Source organism: Eschrichtius robustus, chromosome 7 (genome assembly GCF_028021215.1).
Source record: "Eschrichtius robustus isolate mEscRob2 chromosome 7, mEscRob2.pri, whole genome shotgun sequence".
NCBI lineage: Eukaryota > Metazoa > Chordata > Mammalia > Artiodactyla > Eschrichtiidae > Eschrichtius > Eschrichtius robustus.
In genome coordinates this window covers 1,882,336-1,901,197 of record NC_090830.1, presented here as the reverse complement: position 1 = coordinate 1,901,197, position 18,862 = coordinate 1,882,336, and the positions used below count along the sequence as shown (strand labels likewise).

Below are 18,862 nucleotides of genomic sequence, written 5' to 3'. Positions count from 1 at the left end.
TAGGTTCTAGGGTCATCTCGTTTTGCAGGAGGGCAACCTGAGAGGCTAGGTAACCTGTGCAGGTTTCTGAGTTCACTCATCAGGTAAATGACAGAGACTGAATGGGAGCTCGAGCTGTCTTGATTCCAGAACACAGACGGCAGACGCCTCGTGCTGTCTGCTGACAGGTCGAGGAATTAGGGGTTGTATCCGAAAAGGGGTGTAAAATTTGCTGAGGTTTTTCTCTGTGAAGTAAAATAGCACAACTGCTGTATCCTGTTCAGAAACCACCTCCTCTATGGTGTCTTCCACTGACGAGGAGGGAGAGGAACCCGGAGCAGAGGCACAGGTGTGGGCCGGGCAGGGAGGCCAAAGTGGATGGAGCCAGGGCTGGGAGGCAGAGTGACGCTTGGGAGAACCGGGGAGCACGTGACTCGTCTGGCTGTTGCTTCTCAGGTCCTGTCGAACATTGCGGGCAGCAGTGTCATTTGATGTTGCCCTATCTTTCCATTTTTTCAAGAGACGTGCCAGAAAGCCAGATTTTTGTGTGGTTTTAGTTGGCAGTTCCGTACAATTTAAAAAAAAAAAAGCACTGTGGGCCAAACGCAACATGTCTTCAGTCTAGATGTGGCCCACGGGCTGCCACCTTGCACTCTCTGGAGGAAAGCTTTGGAATATTACAGTTTTGAAAACTTTCTCATATTTGGCCCATTTTCTGTAATGAAGCAAAAGGAACCTATTAGTCCTAAAGGGGCAGCAAAGGGAGGAGCCCAGGCAGCCCGGTGGACAAAGCCCTCACCATTTTCTCCAGCCAGAGCTCCAGAGTCTGGAGGGATGGAAGGAATGGACGGACGTGCGAGCTGGGGCCCACAGTCAGGAAGGGGACAGGTATCAAGATGTGGGAAGAAGGAAGTGTGTGAGTGGGGAGGTGGCCTGAAGCCATGCTGAAGGCGCCCTGCCGAAGGGGGCTTGTGAGCAGACCCTTGAAAATACTTTGGCCTTTCACGGGTGGAGATTTTTGAGGAGTGAGAGTGAGAGAAGGGGAAATCCTTGGCAGAAGAAGCCATAGGCAAGTAGGAAGGCACTATGTTCCAGTATTGGATGGGGTCTGCATTCGGCAAGGGAGCAGGGCTGTGGTAGGCAATGAGGTAGACTGAAGCCAGACCTCGGGTTGTCTAGCTGGTCAGCTTGGACGTGAACCTAGAGGCAGTGCTGATTAGTAATTTCACGTGTGTGATTTTTCTTTCTGTTTAGAATATAAACTCTTAGTCTCCAAGCTTGGTAGAACCAACATGTGCATATGTACTTTGACTGGTAGTAGCTGCACGTCATCTTGGTCCGTTACTTAATTTTTCTGGGGTCTCTGTTTCCTTATCTGTGAAGTAGGCTCATCTTGCTGGGCTGTGATTATCAAATGAGACTTGCATGGGCATAAAGTCCCAAACCCTGGCCTGGCTAATAGAAGACCCAGGCCTTTAGCAGATGCTAGTTACCGACCCTGTCCTTTCTGGTCCGAGACCAAATCCTAACTTTATTGTCTCCATGAAGTCTGTCCTGGTGCTAAGACTGTTAAAATAGTCCCTTACTAAGTAATTTATTGGTTGAGTCATTGGGTTACTAACTATTGTTTGAAAAAACAATAACTAAGAAAATTATCAATTTAAATTGAGTTAAACTTCCTGGTTCTCCATCTGTCCTGAGAGATTTTTCTTGTGTTTAGGTTCAGAGTTTTTGATTCATGTTTGAGGTTTCCAGTCACTGTGAAGGAGTCACCCTCAAGCCCATTCTGCTCTGTTCTATTTGGGTCTTAAAGGACCCTAAGGGGGCATTTCTTCCATCAGCCACAACAAAATAAAAAGAGATGGGAGTCAAGAGACCAAACCTGCATTCCAGATGTCCCATCTCAGTGTGCCGAAGAAAGTTCAGACCTGGTGCTTCCCAGGTCCCTCCCCTTTCATGATGCAACCTCTGGGAAACCTGTGTTGATGTGCTGAATGTGCACAGCATTGAATTTATTGTAAATACCCTCCCTTTCCCGCCATTTAAAAATAGCCTCTCCTAGTTCTTATTTTTCAAAACACCCCGAATCTGGAAATGGGTTTCACCCCCCTGTCATCTCCTCCTTTTCCTCTTTTGGTGGTGGTAGGGAGTGTATTCCAGGCTAACTCCTTTGAGATGTGTGATGCCAGGTTCTTTCAAAAAGCAGAAAGCATCAGCAGAAAGAAGGATGTAAAGGGCTAGAGTCCCAGCCAAAATGGCTGGGGAATCTTAGAAGAAAGATCTTCAGAATAGAGGCTGCCTGGTGGGCCATTAAATCCTTTTGCTTTGGGTTAATCCCACAGGGTGTATCAGATGGCTAGAATTCAGATGAAAATACTGCTGTAGTACTCAGGCTCCTCACCAAATTATTCCAAAATCTAGTGTACATGGGTTATAAATACAGAAAATAATTGAATTCTGTATGTCTTAAGTGAGATAATCTGTTCCATTCTGTTTCTTGTGCACATTCTCCATAACAGTCTAATCGTGTTCTGTGCTCCTGGGGGCTGAATGTGTATTCAGCAACAATGCATTGGGTTGTAAAATATGCATCCCCAACTATTTGGGCAGGCTAGAAGGAGGTTCTAGTAAAAAGGCTGAAGATGTTTCTCCTAATGCAAGTGGTATGAATCACACACATGGTAGTTAGTGTCTTTTAAAATTATCAGTAGGCTCTGTTTTTTTTCTTTACAGTTATAGGTCCTATTTCTCACTCCACATTTTGGGTGTTACTAGATCAGTAATTCAATAGACAGCCAAGCTGGTGTTCAAATCACTTCTGACCCCCAGAATTCCTTAAATGACCCCTCGAAGCAGTGGAATGAAAACATTCTCAGCATGACAGAATATTGACATACCTCAGTTGCCTTAATTTTTTTTTTTTTGGCCTTAATTTTTTTAAAATTAATTAATTAATTAATTTTTGGCTGTGTTGGGTCTTCGTTTCTGTGCGAAGGCTTTCTCCAGCTGTGGCGAGCGGGGGCCACTCTTCATCGCGGTGCGCGGGCCTCTCACTGTCATGGCCTCTCCCGTTGCGGAGCACAGGCTCCAGATGCGCAGGCTCAGCAGTTGTGGCTCACGGGCCCAGTTGCTCCGCGGCATGTGGGATCTTCCCAGACCAGGGCTCGAACCCATGTCCCCTGCATTGGCAGGCAGATTCTTAACTACTGCGCCACCAGGGAAGCCCAGTATTAATTTTTAAAGGCTATTTTCTGCCTTTTTTCTCTCTTTTTAAGGAAAGAGAAGCCTTGCTTTGATCTTGGCCATGAGGGCTAGAGGATTGTGTATCTACAGGACCTGTAGATTGTATATGTAGGCAGCACCGTTGTGTAACTGGTCAGCCGTGCCAAGGCCCTTGAGAAGGTGAGAGGAGGACAAGAGACATGAGGCTTGGAATTCTTCTGCGGTAGCGGAGGACATAATATAATATTGCTCTTAACATTTCTATTTTTAAATATAGGCCTTTTGACTGCAAACTTTTATTCAATTCACTTCAACCAATATTTATTAGTACATACAAGGTACCGTGGAGGTGATAAAGAGATGAGTAAGATTGGCCCTTCTTCCTCTAGTTGCTTAGAGGAGATAGAACATAAAGTCAGCCTTACTTGATAAGCTTATATTTTACTTTGCCCCTTCCATCCTGAAAGGGATGCTTATATTGTTGTGTAGTATTCTTGGAAATTTCTATGGATACCCCCCAAAAAGAAAAGATCTATTTTATAGGCAGTTATTTCAGGATTTAGGCAGTTGCATAAAGCATTCTTCCATTGGCTTGTCAACTTCTCAGCAGAAATTAATCTAATTTCCAGGCACAGTTAAAACTGGTATTTAGCACCTTGTTTCACAGAATTTATTTCATTGTCACACAAAAATATGTCAACGTATTCCATGTTAAAAGATTAGTGTACTAGCTCTCTATTGTTGTGTAACGAATTACCCCATATTTCCCATCTTAAAGCATTTCTCATTCACAGTTTCTGTAGGTCAGGAGTCTGGGTAAGGCTTAGCTAGGTGTGTCTGGCTTGGGGTCTCTCAAAGCTGTAGTCAGGGTGCCCGGCAGGCCCTAAGTCATCTCAAAGCTCTCTAGGGCTAGAATCTACTTCTGAGCTCACTTCTCTGCTCCTGGGCTGTTGGGCTGACGGCCTCCTTCCTTGTTGCCGTTGACCTTGACCTCCCTGGTTCCTTGGCCAGCCGCATGGGCTTCTCCACAGGCCAGCTCCAGCATGGCAGTTGACTTCCCTCACAGTGTGTGAGCCAGCCAGGAGCCACAGTCCTTTGGTAAACTAATCTCAGAGTTGAAATCCCATCACTTTTGCCTAGGTCTGTTTGTTAGATGTGGGGCATTATGTCCAGCCCATATTCAAGGGGAGGGGATCACACAAGGGCATGAATGCAAGGAGGTGGGGATCACTGGGTGTCCTTTTAGAGGCTGCCCAGTACAGTCAGCAGTGGAACCAATCACGTTAGTATAAAGCTAGTCTGATGTGGATTGGAAGATAGTCTTCTTACCCTGTCTTGCTCTTTTTTTTTTTTTTTTTTTCTCCTTTTGTTGTTATTATGCATTCTCCTTGAGTGGGTCTTCCAAACACCTCCCTACTCTTCTGGGCATTTAATTATAGACGACATACATAATAGATAGCAGACTGCTTTAATCCTTCAAATATTTGTTAGTCTTAGAGCATTTCAACAAGTTATATTGGGTCTTTCTAAAACCTAATGTCATATATATATATATATAAATTTATTTATTTATTTTGTTTTATTTTATTTTTGGCTGTGTCAGGTCTTAGTTGCCCCACGGCATGTGGGAATCTTAGTTCCCCGACCAGGGATCGAACCCATACCCCTGCAGTGGAAGGCGGATTCTTTTGCCAATGGACCTCCAGGGAAGTCTCAAACCTAATGTCTTGATCAGTGAATTTGGGGGGTTTTGCTGCAAAGGACATTGCGTCTGGTGTGATGATGAGTCTGCAGAGAGAAGGGGAATAAGGACGCTGTAGCTGGTATAATTAAACAGGCTCCTAGATGCATAAAAACATAGGTATGGTTCACACACAGTGCTCGAGGAGGGGCGTTAAATCAGGTTGGCATATGTCCATGTAACGAAGTCCTAAACATCCACATGAAAGGGATAGTTGTCCCAGTTTGTGTTTCTAACAGGTGAACCTATAGGAAATAAGGATCTCTCAGCCACTCTTCAACTTTGTGCGTATGTCAGGGAGCAGCTGGCCTTCCATCTTTTAAATTCTGTGGAAATTATCTGTTTCACGGGAAAACTCAACTGTTCCTCTTTCAGGGAAGATGCAACTTGGTTTTAGATAAAGTGCTTAAAACACACCTATGTAGGCATTAAAGGTTTGAGAAAAGGGTGGCATTAAGCAGATTCTGGTCAATTATTTTTTAATATCTTTTCCCAGTCTGTTGATTCTCTTTTCACTTTTTATTTATTTATTTATTTGGCCACGCCACACGGCATGCGGGATCTTAGTTCCCTGACCAGGGATCGAACCCGTGCCCCCGTAGTGGAAGTGCAGAGTCTTAACCACTGGGCTGCCAGGGAATTCCCAGATTCTGGTCAATTTTTAATAATGGAAATTGATTTATGGGGTAGCTTCCATGCGAAACCTGCCAGAAACCTAGAGAAAAGGAGTCTGGATTCAAATTTAGAAGGATGTATCAGCTATAGGACATATGTATGCTATGTGTTTTTTCTTTCACCTTGAATTTGACAACATACCGCGTCCCTCCCCGTGCCTTTGTAGCCTCTGTTCCCTCTGCGTGCAGTGTCCTGTGTTCTTTCCCCGCTCGTTCCTTCTCTTCCTTATGGTCTCAGCAGAGACCTTCCCTGACCATCTGATTTGAAATCATCCCCAGTTCTACCCTCTGTTTCCCATTATTGCCTCTTCTAGTTCTTTTGCCTCAGATTTTATTATCTGGCCCCCCACTCCCCTCTCTGCCAACACACACACACGTACCCTAACCCCACACACAACTGTGGGCTCCAGGAAGCTAGGGATTTTCATCTGTTTTAATTTCTGTGGTCCCAGTGCCTGACATATAGTTAGTGCTCAATAAATATTTGTTGAATGAATGAGATTACTTATGACAGTTTCTCATTATATAAATCACACTTAGCTGGGGAGTGTGGTTTACTGTGTGTGTCCTGTGTCTCCCACCCCCGCTAGACTGCTGTTCTTCCCCAGACCCCTGCTGTTCCTAGTGCCTAGCACAGCTCAGAGTAGATGCTCCGGACATTGAAAATGAAAGAATGAATGGATTCTCTGGCAAAGGAGACTAGAGAGAGAGTAACCTTCGCTTCTAGGCAAGGAACAGGAGCCCTGGGCACTGCCCGTTTCTGAAGGGCAGCACCAGTGTCTTCTTCATCCTTCTCTCTCCATGGCTGGTACTCAGTCCAGTGCCTGGCACAGAGCAGAGTCAATGCAGGTTAATTGGATCAGGTTGAGTTGAGTTGGGGAAAAGCTCAAACAAAATCCCTCCTGACAATAGCACCGGATGAAGCTCAGCTTGTGAACGCTCAGCTTGTGATAGCTCCTTCTGGATTCCCTTCTGCAACCGTTTTGTCAGAATTCCCGATAGCATTCATTCCTTCATTCACTCATTCGTTCGTTTGTTCATTCATTCATTCATGCATTCAGCTCCTCCTGGTAGTATACGGAATATCAGAAGACATGGAAGGCAAGTTACAGCCCTGCCTTCAGAAAGCTTACCTTAAGGAAAACTTGGGCTTTATTCTGTGGTTTATGCCACCTCACTGAGGTGGCAGAGAGTTGGAATCAGGCAGCCATAGTTGCTCGTGTCTGTCCTCTGTGTTGGCCTCCACACCACAGTCTTTGAACAGGAGTAAAAAGGTCACCAACTGTGGCTGCAGATTGGCTCTTATGTTAATCCTGGCTTATTCAGAAACACTCAGTATTTTTCCAAACTGAGTTTAGAGCTTTTGACTGAAGCCTGAATCAGTTACTGTGTCAGAGCATATCACTGGTATGGGAAAAGCTAGAACTGTAAAATACAAAGCCCCTTTTAAGTAATCCAATATAGGATAATTACATTATTAAATAAAGCCGTGGGTCTCAAATTATTCCACTGCCATTGTACATGTGAGGGTAATAACGTGAACTGTGCTAACTGAACAGAGTGAAAAAAAATGTTTAACAAGAGGGAGCATGTCTAAATCATATGTTTACGTTTAAATAAAGGCTACAGAAAACAGGAGGATTTACTTGGTTTCTACATTAAAGTGTGCTAAATAGGCGTAAGGCTTTCGATAACTCTCTGTGAAGACTGCTCTTCTCATTAATGACAGCAGTATATCAAGGTGCTGTGCCAGATCACCAATAACCTTGACTAATTCAGTCGGCTCCCACCGTGATTTTCATATACCAACAGGGGCAAAGAACTTCCTTCTTCCTTTTAGGGTCTTGATTGAATATGGGCCCTGCTGAACTTCGTACCTGGGCAGGGTGCCATATGCCTGTAAAACTAGGTGAAAAAAAGATCAGCAGATGTAAAAGTAATGGTTTGAAGTCACTCACCATATTAGAACATCTGGGTTGGGTGGTGGTTGAGTTTGGGTTTTACCGTTATTGTTTTTGCTTTTAGAGAATGGTCTTATAGGTAACTCAGCTGTGCTTTAACACTGGAATTGGCCTCATTTATCTTCTTTTGTTTCTGTTTTAATGGCCAGAGCTAAGTATATGGGTGCCAAGCTAGTTTTTATTATGGCAACCTGAAAGTAGTTAAAAAATAGACTGTGACGTTAACACCCTATTAATTTGGCTAAAGGAAGGGTAGGCTGCTCAACCGTTGACTTAAGGCATCTTCTCTACATATCAAATGCTTGCCTGTTTAGAGAGGATGCTGGGATGCATTTTCTTGATTTCTGTGTAAATTTTTTTTTAATCTTAGGGAGGAAAAAGAGATGCATGCATAGTAAATCCAAAAGGAAAAAAATGGAACTGGGAATTAATGAGAGGATGTTTCTGGGGCTTTCTTTAGAGAGGGCCTTCTGGTCAGGGAAGCAGGCTGCATCCTAACAGGTTTCAGATGAGCGAGTATTAAAAATGTTTTTAGGAATATTAAAATATTTAGGGTTTTTGAATTACTTGTCTGATACTCAAATGCCTTTGGCTGTGCCGTGAAGGATGGTCACATTACATTTGACAAATCGCCCCTCAGAGCAGTCTTCTGTTTGCTTACTCCCTGTAATTGCGCCGGGATGGATTTCCAAAATTCACCGAGCCACAAGCATCACGCCAGTGTCTGGTGAGGGGGAGGGAAAAGGTTGGAAGAGAAGGGGCTGGCTTGGGAAATTGGAACCCAATACACTAATCAGCCTCCATGGCAAATCCATTTCATCGTGTTAAGGGAGTCACATTAACCCTTAGCAAACTTGAGAGGATACCTGCATCACTCAGACAACAGACAATTCTTCACATTTTTAACTAGTGCATGTAGTCTTACTTTGGGGGCAAAAAAAAAATACAAATGAAAAAATTACAAATCTTTTTGTCCCAACATGACCTTAAGTCCCAGCCACCCCAGGAGATTGCTGGGAGATGGGGAAGGTTCACTTATCCCAGGATAGGAGTAAGTTGGAGTGTTACTGCTATAAAGGCTTAGAGACCAATTTCCCAGAGAAATGATAGGCTTACCAAGCTGGTTTCTGGTTCTACTTCAGTTTTGTCATCTCTAAAATGGGCCTGAGGTTACCTACCTCAGCAAGTCCTCATGGGGATTAGATAAGATGATGTCTGTTAAATTCATAGATTAACGTCTGGGTAGAGTAAAGCACCTCAGAGTTTGCCACCGCTGTATCCTTGAGGGTTAAGGAGAAGCCCAGACATTCTTAATTGCTTTCTGGCCCACCCTTTGCCTTGGAGGTACCCAGCAGGAGCTACAGGGATATTATTGTCCCCAGACAAAGAATTAAGAGGAGTAAAGAACATGCACAGTTCCTTGCAGGTGACATCTGAAGATCGCTCACCCTCCTTCCCTCATTTTCAGTTAAAGTGATGTTATGTAATAACAGTAATAGCCGTCATTTCTTGGATGCCTGTGTTGACAATTGTACTAGAACTACTCCAACAGCCTAGTTATCCTGTGAGGTGGGTTCTTTTATCCAATTCCCCTCGCCCTTTTTTCAGATGAGACCTTGGCGAGATAATGTCACGTCCCAAGATTAACATTGACATTAAACACAGTAGAGCTACCTGTGAACCTGGGTCCATGAGACTCAGAAGCCAGTGCTTCCTCAGCTCTCAGTTTCCCCCAGCATGGAACATCCAGACAGGGGGGACCATTAAAATAAATACTTGTTGTGTGCTCTGGGCCCAGCACAATCCATGGCTCCTTGGGAAGTACAAGAGAAGTAAAAGTTAAACGTCCTCGCCATTAAAAAAGTCTCTGCAATTCTGGTGTTTATTGTAGGAGAGAGAATTATGCAATTCAGAATCAAATACTGACACCTAACAAAGATTTAACATTATGTCACAGGTAATAAGCACAGTAATTCCCAGTTCGGGGACCAAGTTAGTGTTGATATCATTTTATTTTGCCGAGTAAGGACGTTAAAAAGCAGCTACCAGCATCCATTGCCATCCTCATTTTAGAGGAAAAAAAGATTATCGTAACACCAGATGAAAGGAGGAGAGGTGAAGTCCTAAACAGCAGGAGTGTGCAGGGAGCCTCTCCAGGTCAGCGCCACACCCTTCTCTCTGTCCTGGGGGCCCCCGGTGTGGCTCCATTAACAGAGCTCCTGGGACCGGTGGCTTCCAGTGACGTTCCCCCACAGAAGAGGGAGGGAGGAAGGAGAATGAAGGCAGGTGTTTATTCCCTGTCCTTACACGGGAGGTTCCCCCGGGCTGCTGGTGTCCCTCTAAGGAAGAGTCACAGCCACTGGTAGAAGGATCTGCTCTGATCCTGGTAACCACCACCCCACCCCCACCCCCCCACCCCCCCCCCCCCCCCCGCTTTTGACGATTTTACCCAGGAGTGGTGATAGCTGAGATGCTGTTAGCCCAGGTTCCTGCACTATCGCCCTCTTAGGGTTCTTTTATATCCCACCAACATCTTTGTCATTAGTTCCTTTGTAAAACCCTCCTTGGATTATCATTACTCAACTGTTCCATCTCTTTCCTGTTGGGATCCTGGCTGATACAAGGATAGTCCTTAAAATCTAGCATATTTAGCTTCTTGAAATACTCACTGTGTTGTCTTCATTTTTATCATTTCATTTTTCTCATTTCACCACTGACCAGTGAAAGCTTCATCTTGTTGACCCACATTACTGTTCCCTTTTGCCAGACCTTCTTGGACCTCTGACTGGCAACCACGTGCCTGCAGAGTGAAACCTTTTACTCACTTTGTAGATGTCCTGTTAGCAGAACATACTAATGTGTAACAGGGAGAGTCATGGGGCAGATGGTACCTTGAATATCAGGTAACTGAGGGAGGCTTGCAAGCAAGGGAAGTGGCCAATGCAGCCAGGCCCAACAGGGCACTTTCTTCCCCTTGCCTGAGTCCATTGGTGCGAAAACCCAGGATGTTTGGGGACAATTAAGGTGAATATGCTGTGTTCTCCTGTTTTCATTCTACCCCCCCTCCCGCCAACCCCTCTGATAATACACGTATGTGTTTATTGTCCTTTGGGCTCCATTAACATAGCTGAACATGGCTCTCCTCAGCAATGGTCTGTTACGGGGTACCACGTGGTGCTATAGGGAAGGTTCCGTTCATGTCTTCTCTCCTGAGGAATGATATATTAATAAAAAAAAAAAATAGGGCTTCCCTGGTCGCGCAGTGGTTAAGAATCCGCCTGCCAATGCAGGGGACATGGGTTCGAGCCCTGGTCTGGGAAGATCCCACATGCCGCGGAGCAGCTGGGCCCGTGAGCCACAACTACTGAGCCTGCGTGTCTGGAGCCTGTGCTCCACAACGAGAGAGGCCACGACAGTGAGAGGCCCACGCACCGCGATGAAGAGTGGCCCCCGCTTGCCACAACTAGAGAAAGCCCTCGCACAGAAATAAAGACCCAACACAGCCAAAAAATAAAAATAAATTAAAAAAAAAAAATAGGTTTAGCTCTGTTTAACAGAGACCCAGAATTAAAGCGCTTAAATAAGTTGGGAGGTCAAAATCTCTCATGTCACAGCCAATGGGTAAGTGTTTCAGGGTTAGTATGACGGCTGTGTTCTACGAAGTCATCTAGAGACCTGACTCCCTCTAGCGTTTTCTCCTGAGAGATGTGCCTTTATTTGTATGATCCAAAGGCATATCCATCCCCTCTGAGGGCCTGACCTGGAAGTTGCGCACATCACTGATACATCCCATTGGTCAAAACTTGGTCACATGGCCGCATCTGGCTGTAAGGGAAGCAGGGTAGTGGCGTCTGTATTCTGTGCCGAGCAAATTAGCAGTCTGTTACTAAAGATGAAAGGAAGAATAGATGTGGGCAAAAAGTTAACCACAGTTGGGGAGTATTAAATTCTTCTTGTGTCAACTAAGCTCTTTTCTTACACATAAGCCAAGTTGGTAGTACAGTTCCGCTGAACTTGAGTTGACTCTTGAGACATCTAAATTGAGGACTGGACAAAGGACTGGAGTCTGGATGAAGGTCTGAACCAACTAGTTGGAACCAAACTACAGAATGTAGTCATGGCCTTAGAGAGTAACATTGGAATCTCCATGGAGAATGATTTCTTCAAGGAGTGATATGCAGAGAAGGAAGACTGGACCCAGACAGCATCTAAAGATAAATGTTTCCTACATTTTTCCTGTAGGGAAATAGAATGAGGAAGGAGAGAAATTGAACAAAGCAAAGGAATGTAGAGGTGGTAGGCGTTGGGTAGGTATTTTTCATGGGTCCACTGAGTATCTGTATGTTTGTGAGCAGGGCCACTGACTCTTTGTTCCAACTATCTTTTCAAGGATGTTTATATAGTGAACGGCCTTGGAAGATGGAGCTAGTGCCTTCCTCCAGAACAAAGGGCAGACATACTTATTGATCAGTATTAAAAGATTTGGGTTTCCTATGCTTGGGGTTCTTCTCCTGAAATGCACCGCACTCTGTGTACACATATCATCTAGCCCTCTTGGTATCTCTTTTTGGGACTTGGGTATCAGAGATCCAACACAAATGCTGATACTTTGACTACAGCTATTTCTGTGAGCTATAAACCATCATTTGTCTCTGACCAGGAGTCTGTGTCCTCTGCAAGCATCCATGAAACTGTGACAAGCTAACTTATAAGTTTGAAAGTAGTGTAAAATCTCAGATTCTTCACAGTTCTTAACAAGAGGGAGAGTTTCAAGTCAAAGGTAGAGTTGTTCATTATTAAATTGTTACTAAGACATTAAGGAAAGTTAAGAATAAGAACGGCCTTGGTTAGTGATACAGTGGTTTTCAAAGTTTTTGGACTCAAGACCCGTTATGCTCAAATTATTTAGGACCACAAAGGAGCTTTGATTTATGTGGGTTATATCTACTGGTATTAGAAATTAAAACTTAAAATGATTTTAAATGCTTACTAATTTATTTAAAAATAAAAGTAATGTGACATTTATATGCCAAAAAAATGAATGTCAAGCTGACCCTCACACTTTATATAAAACTAAGTCAAAATGGATTATACTTCTAAATGTAAAACTATAAAACTTTGGGAAGAAAACAAAGTAGAAACTCTTCATGACCAGGAATTAGGCAAAGAGTTCATAGATTTAACAGTAAAACCACAATCCATAAAAGAAAAACACTGACCAGTTGGACTTGATCAAAGTATGAAACTTTCATTTTGTGAAACATGCTGTTAAAAGAATGAAAAGACAAGCTACAGAACAGGAGGAAATATTTTCAAACCCCATATCTGGTAAAAGACTTGTATCAAGAGGGTACAAGAACTCTCAAAACTCAACAGTAAGAAAACAACCCAATGTTTAAAAATGGGCAAAAGACTTAAACACACACTTCATCAGAAAGGATATACGGATGGCAAATTAGCACCTGAAAAGATGTTCAACATCATCAACCATTAGGGAAATGAAAATTAAAAACATGATCAGAAACCGCTACGTACATATTAAAATGGCAATAATAAATTAACAGTGACAGTATCAAGTGCTGGTAAGGATGGGGGACAACTGGAACTCTCATACATTGCTGGTTGGGACGCAAAATGGTACAGCCACTCTGGAAAACAGTTGGCCAGCTTCTGCAAAATTAAATATGTACTTACTATATGACTCAACAATCCCTCTCCTAGGTATTTACTCTAGAGAACTGAAAATGTATGTTCACACGAAAACTTGTACATGAATATTTATAGCAGCTCTATTTGTAATCGCCAAAATTGGAAACAACCCAGTGTCCCTCAGTGGGACAGATCCATAACATGAGGTACTAGTCAGCAGAAAAAAAGGAACAAGCTGTTGATATAGGCAGCAACATGGGCGGCTCTCAAAGGCATTATGCTGAGTGAAAGAAGCAGCCTTAAAAGATTTCATACTGTGTGATTTAATTTATATGACATTTTGTAAAAGAGAAAACTATACCAAGCACAGATCAGTAGTTGCCATGTGTACTATGGTATACATAGAACTGTACATAAAAAAAGGAAAATTTACTGTAACTTAATTTTAAAAAACATTAATACAATGAAAAGGGGAATATAAAGCCATCATGTAAATGTAACACATTTTTATGAACATTAACCTTATTTTCAAAAACAAAAAAAATTAGTAAAAACAGTGGCATTGTTTTACATTTTTGTAAATTTCTTTACTGTTGAGCTTAATAGAGACAGCTGTATTCTTGTATCTCCTTCTGTATTCACTCTTTTGCCATACCATCTGTCTTGTAGTCACTGGAAAACCCCACTATACACTTGAAAGAGAATAAGAGTGAAAAAAGCAAATAGTTTCTTAGTATTATTATGATCATTGTTTTGACTCTGTGGACCACTGAAATAGTCTTGGGGATTCCCCAGGGTTCCTGAGCCACACTTTGAGAACCACTGATATATAATGTACTGTCCCAAATTTCAGTCATTTTCATAGCATCTTGACCTTTTTTTTTTTTTTTTTTTTTTTTTGCCATACTCACATCTACTGGGTTTATTTAATGGCTTTGTTCAAACTGACCCATTGTTTTTTAACTAAAACTTATTTAAAGAGGAAACTTTCTATATCTCCTAGAAATGGGAAACCAGTACCACTTCCCCATAAGTGGAAAGTTACCACAAAAATAAATAAGCAATGAGTAACTTATATTAAATGTTAAAAGGTTTATCCATGAACCATCTATACTCATCTCTGTGTGGCATTCTTTGGAAAACACTAATTCAGAGAAGCAATGACAGTGATGACAGCTAAATCCGATGTACCACTTCATTTATGTTAACACATTTAATCCTCACCATTACCGTCAGAGATAGACAGTATCATTAACCTTTTTTAAAAACATACATTTAAAAACATGGAAGCACAGGGAAGTTAAAGAAGTTGCCCAGTATTCCACAGGGAGTAAATGACAGGGCTGGGATTTGAACCCAGGCAGTCTGGCTCCAGAGTCCAGGATGAATGCTGTGTTGGCCGATAGGAAACCTGGATTCCTGTCCAAGTTCTGCCTGAAGTTGGCAGTCGGACATGTCACTGAACCTGACTGTCCTCATCGTTAAAGTGAGGGAGGTGGGATAAATTAGGGTGTGGACGTTTAAATGGTGGGTGCGTGCCCAAGGGGCCAGGCAGGTAAAGGAACGGTGGACTGAGTGTGAGGCGATAGGAGCGGTGGGGTCAGTGGCAGACTAGAGAGCTTGCATCTCATCTAAAGAAAGCAACCTCTACTCAGTTTCAACTTTTTTGTTTTGAGGGGTCTTTTTGTCCTCTTTTTTTCCCCCAGATAACCCTTTATTTTATTTTATAGGAGAAGATAGAAGTCAGGAGACTTTGTGTAAAGTTTCCCAATTGTTTTTTTTTTTTTTTAATTAATTAATTAATTTATTTTTGGCTGCATTGGGTCTTCGTTGCTGCGCACGGGCTTTCTCTAGTTGCGGTGAGCGGGGCCTGCTCTTTGTTGCAGTGCACAGGCTTCTTATTGCGGTGGCTTCTCTTGTTGCGGAGCACGGGCTCTAGGCGTGTGGGCTTCAGTAGTTGTGGCATGTGGGCTCAGTAGTTGTGGCTAGCGGGCTCAGTAGTTGTGGCTCACAGGCTCTAGAGCGCAGGCTCAGTAGTTGTGGCACACGGCCTTAGTTGCTTCGCGGCATGTGGGATCTTCCCGGACCAGGGCTCTCACCCATGATCCCTGCACTGGCAGGCGGATTCTTAACCACTGTGCCACCAGGGGAGTCCCAAGTGTCCCAATTCTTACAACACTTGGAGAGGCCAGCCATACACATGGGCTGGCTGATACATGACGTCTTGACCAGATGATCTCCTCTGACTTACAGGAGTCTGTGATTGAGTACACTGTTATTATGCAGTGGGAGAAACAAAATCCCAACAACAGAAATAGGCAGTTTGAAACAATGATGAAAGGGGATAGGGACTTAGAAAGTATCCCAACGCAGCCTACATAAATATTGATTAGGCTCTGGGTTAATTGAAAAGCCAAGGTGCATTAATAGAATAACAAGGTGTATTTCTTTGTGTTCCTTTTGGGTTGCATTAGAGTAAATAAGCAGTATTTATCCAGTGCTAATTCTCGGTTTGCAGAGAACTAATGTAATCATGAGATGAGCTTATAGAAATTCTTTTCTTAGACATAGAGACTTGCCCAAGAATGGTGAGTATTAGGAACTTTAGTCAGCAACTGCCTCAGAATAGTAAATACGAACATGTGATTTATGCCATTGTGTGTACAGAGTAATGTTTCCTGAGACATTTTCTATATATATGTTGGCTATTTTGTTTTGGGGGTTGGTTTTTTGCTTCCCCCTCCTCCGCTTATCAGATTTCCTTCTAAATCCTGGCGTTTGACAATGTTGCCGGGCCAGTTTCTCTGTGAATCCACAGTGAAACATACTGGTGGTTTCACAGTTAATCCAAACTTGGGTTTATGGCTTATACATGTTTATTTGAATTCCTGCATTTGTTTTTATGCATTGTGTATATATTCAGAAGGTCTGTTTCAGAGAGAGAGAGAGAAAGGAGGGAGGACTAAACCTGTAGACTGGATCTTGAAAGATGGGTTTATTCATCAATGACATCATAAGGATTGTATTCTCTCTCGGTTAATAAACTATTTGTTTGGCGGGTGTTGGAAGCCAGCCAGAGCTAGTCATGCCATTTCTTGGAAAAGTTCTGAAGCAACTGGTAATTGAAATGATAATCATTTGATCATAGAGCTATTTGAAAATAACACTCATCTCCAAACTTGTCTCTTCTAGGGAACCATATTTGGTAAAATTGTTGCCAAATTCCATCTTTGCTAATACTGAGACTTATATACCATGATACTTAATTATTTTCCAGTATATTCTAAACTTGATTTCTGGTATGCCCTGTCCAGAAGCTGTTCCCATGTTCTTTGAAACAATACCCAGCCTGAATTTTTATTCTGACATTTAATAATCACCATGTAATAGCTATAAAATGCGTGACAACTATAGATCTTTTATTTCGAGAGGATGGTGTAGTGAATCTGAGTGAAATCATCCATTGAAATGGTACTTTGTAATATGCCCCATTGTTTATATAAAGTATTGAAATTTTTTTTTTTCTTGAGCAGAGAATAAAAGCAGTTTCTACTTTGTCTCCCATTTAGTGGAAGTTCATATTTAATCATGATAAGAGAAAGGATTCCATTACAAAAGTTTTACTTTTCATTTTTGATAGAGTATTCGTTATTTTGCTGCTGCCTAACAAACTCTTCTCAGAGACAGCTTGGAACTGGATGAGGAAAAGTGAAATTTTAGATCCTACCTTAAAACATTTTTAAAAAACTGAATCCGGGGCTTCTTATTGTGTGAAGCTTATCTTAATAAACCCTTTTTTGTTTGCTTTGGAGTAGTGTGTGTGTGTGTGTGTGTGTGTGTGTGTGTGTGTGTGTGTAGGTGGGAGAGAAGGAGGAAAGAGTTATGTTTTACAGCAAAATTAGCCAAAATCACTCGTGAATTCCCTTTGTTTAATAGCTCAGAGACATCTTCCTGTTGTTGTTTGTCAAAAATATTTCTAAGATTTTGTAAGCTTAGGGGTTTTCACAGCTCAGCTTTCTTCAGAAATGTGAAGTAAAAGAAATGAAAGAAGTCAGTTCAAGTTGAAATGTCAAATGCTTCAAATAATTTAACTTAAAGCCCAGTGAGATGATCTTCTTAAGCCTTTTCCAAAGAAGCTTCGGGAAAGAGAGGCCCTCCTTTGCTCCATGTACGGATATCTATTAAATATCTTGCTGGATTAATTCTGAGTCAGAAAAGTTGGTCGTTTCCTGGAAGCAATTAAAGATGCTTAAAATTGAAATTTATGATCCATAGGAGAAACTTAAGTTTCAACTACTTTTCTTAGATTCATAGGTTTTCTCCTCACTTGCCCTCTTGCCTCTTACCCCATACGTATTAAAAGAAAAAATCAGTTCATTTCTCAACTTACAAAGTTTTTAAGAAACATGAGAACGTGTAAGTTTCTTTCAGTGGGAAGCACATTACATTTATGAAGTATTTCTTTGGGGATTACATCACAGTTTTATTTAATTTTAGGACAAAAGTTAAATTCAATATTTGTGTATAAGCCAAGGGAAAATGTACCATAAACATAGGAATTTGGGGGTGAGTCAGAGTTCCAAGAATCCCAGATTTACTTAGAACATTTATATAGAGACAGGCTAACCATTAGTCATCTAGTTCTCACTTTTTTACTTTTGTAAAATTAATGGCACCTAAAAACTAGCTTTCGCCCATGTGGTCAAGTAGGGAGAGTGAGCTTTGGCATATAGCATTAAAAATGGCTATTAGAATTACTGCCCAATTTTTGGACATTTTGTAAGCACATAACAAATAAATCCTATAAATTATTCCTCAACTAGACCACAAGCAGCGAAAAACCATTGAAATGAAGTGAGTTTTTGAAGGTTCTCTGTCACCAAAAAAACACATTGTCTGCTTACATTAGGTTCAGCCGCTGAAATGGTGTTTCAAATGGGCTTTATTGAAAATGTATCATTTACTTCAGAACCACCAATAACGTTTTTTGTTCTTCCGCCACTACCTCTTAGGATGAAGTCATTGCTGTTTCCGAAAAGGTGATTGTGAAGCTTGAAGACCTGGTCAAGTGGGTACATTCTGATTTCTCCAAGTGGAGATGTGGCCTTCGAGCTGGGTCAGTGAAAATGGAGTCCCTGGGAAGGAATGGACAGAAGGAAGCTCTGCTGAAGTACCGGCAGTCAACCTTGAACAGTGGACTCAACTTCAAAGACGTTCTCAAGGAAAAGGCTGACCTTGGTAATTATCGTTTGTACTTCTAAATCTAATGTGTGGGCGTATACAGTAACCTACTTTTCTTATTGTAGGTTTTTCTGGAAACCCTGTCATTCATATATGCATATAAGTTCTTTAACCTCAGAGGGACCTGGGAATATGGATGGACAGATGGCTGGGTGTGGAAGGGATGGATGTTACCTGTTGAATCACAGGACCTTCTCTGTGTGGAACCCTGTGCTGGAAACTGGGTGATATAATAACACTCAGCGTTTAGCAGCTTCCAGTTGCTGTCAAGGCATAAGGCTTAATCGAGGCACCAAAAGTTGAATTAATGGAGAGTTTAAATATTTGTTCTGAGTAGATAATGTGACATTTTTTAACACCACATCAGAATTTCATGTTTTATGTTGGAAGGAAAG

General features: G+C 42.1%; 1 protein-coding gene across 3 annotated transcripts in view; it reads left to right on the top strand.

The window, feature by feature from the left end:
• Window positions 1-18,862, top strand: part of ARID5B (AT-rich interaction domain 5B) — a 188,738-nt gene that overhangs the window by 13,075 nt on the left and 156,801 nt on the right. For all 3 annotated transcript variants that reach the window (XM_068547476.1, XM_068547477.1, XM_068547479.1), the window contains one exon: window positions 18,239-18,464. In XM_068547476.1, the coding sequence (XP_068403577.1) occupies window positions 18,239-18,464 (226 nt within the window). The remainder of the gene's footprint in view (window positions 1-18,238; window positions 18,465-18,862) is intronic.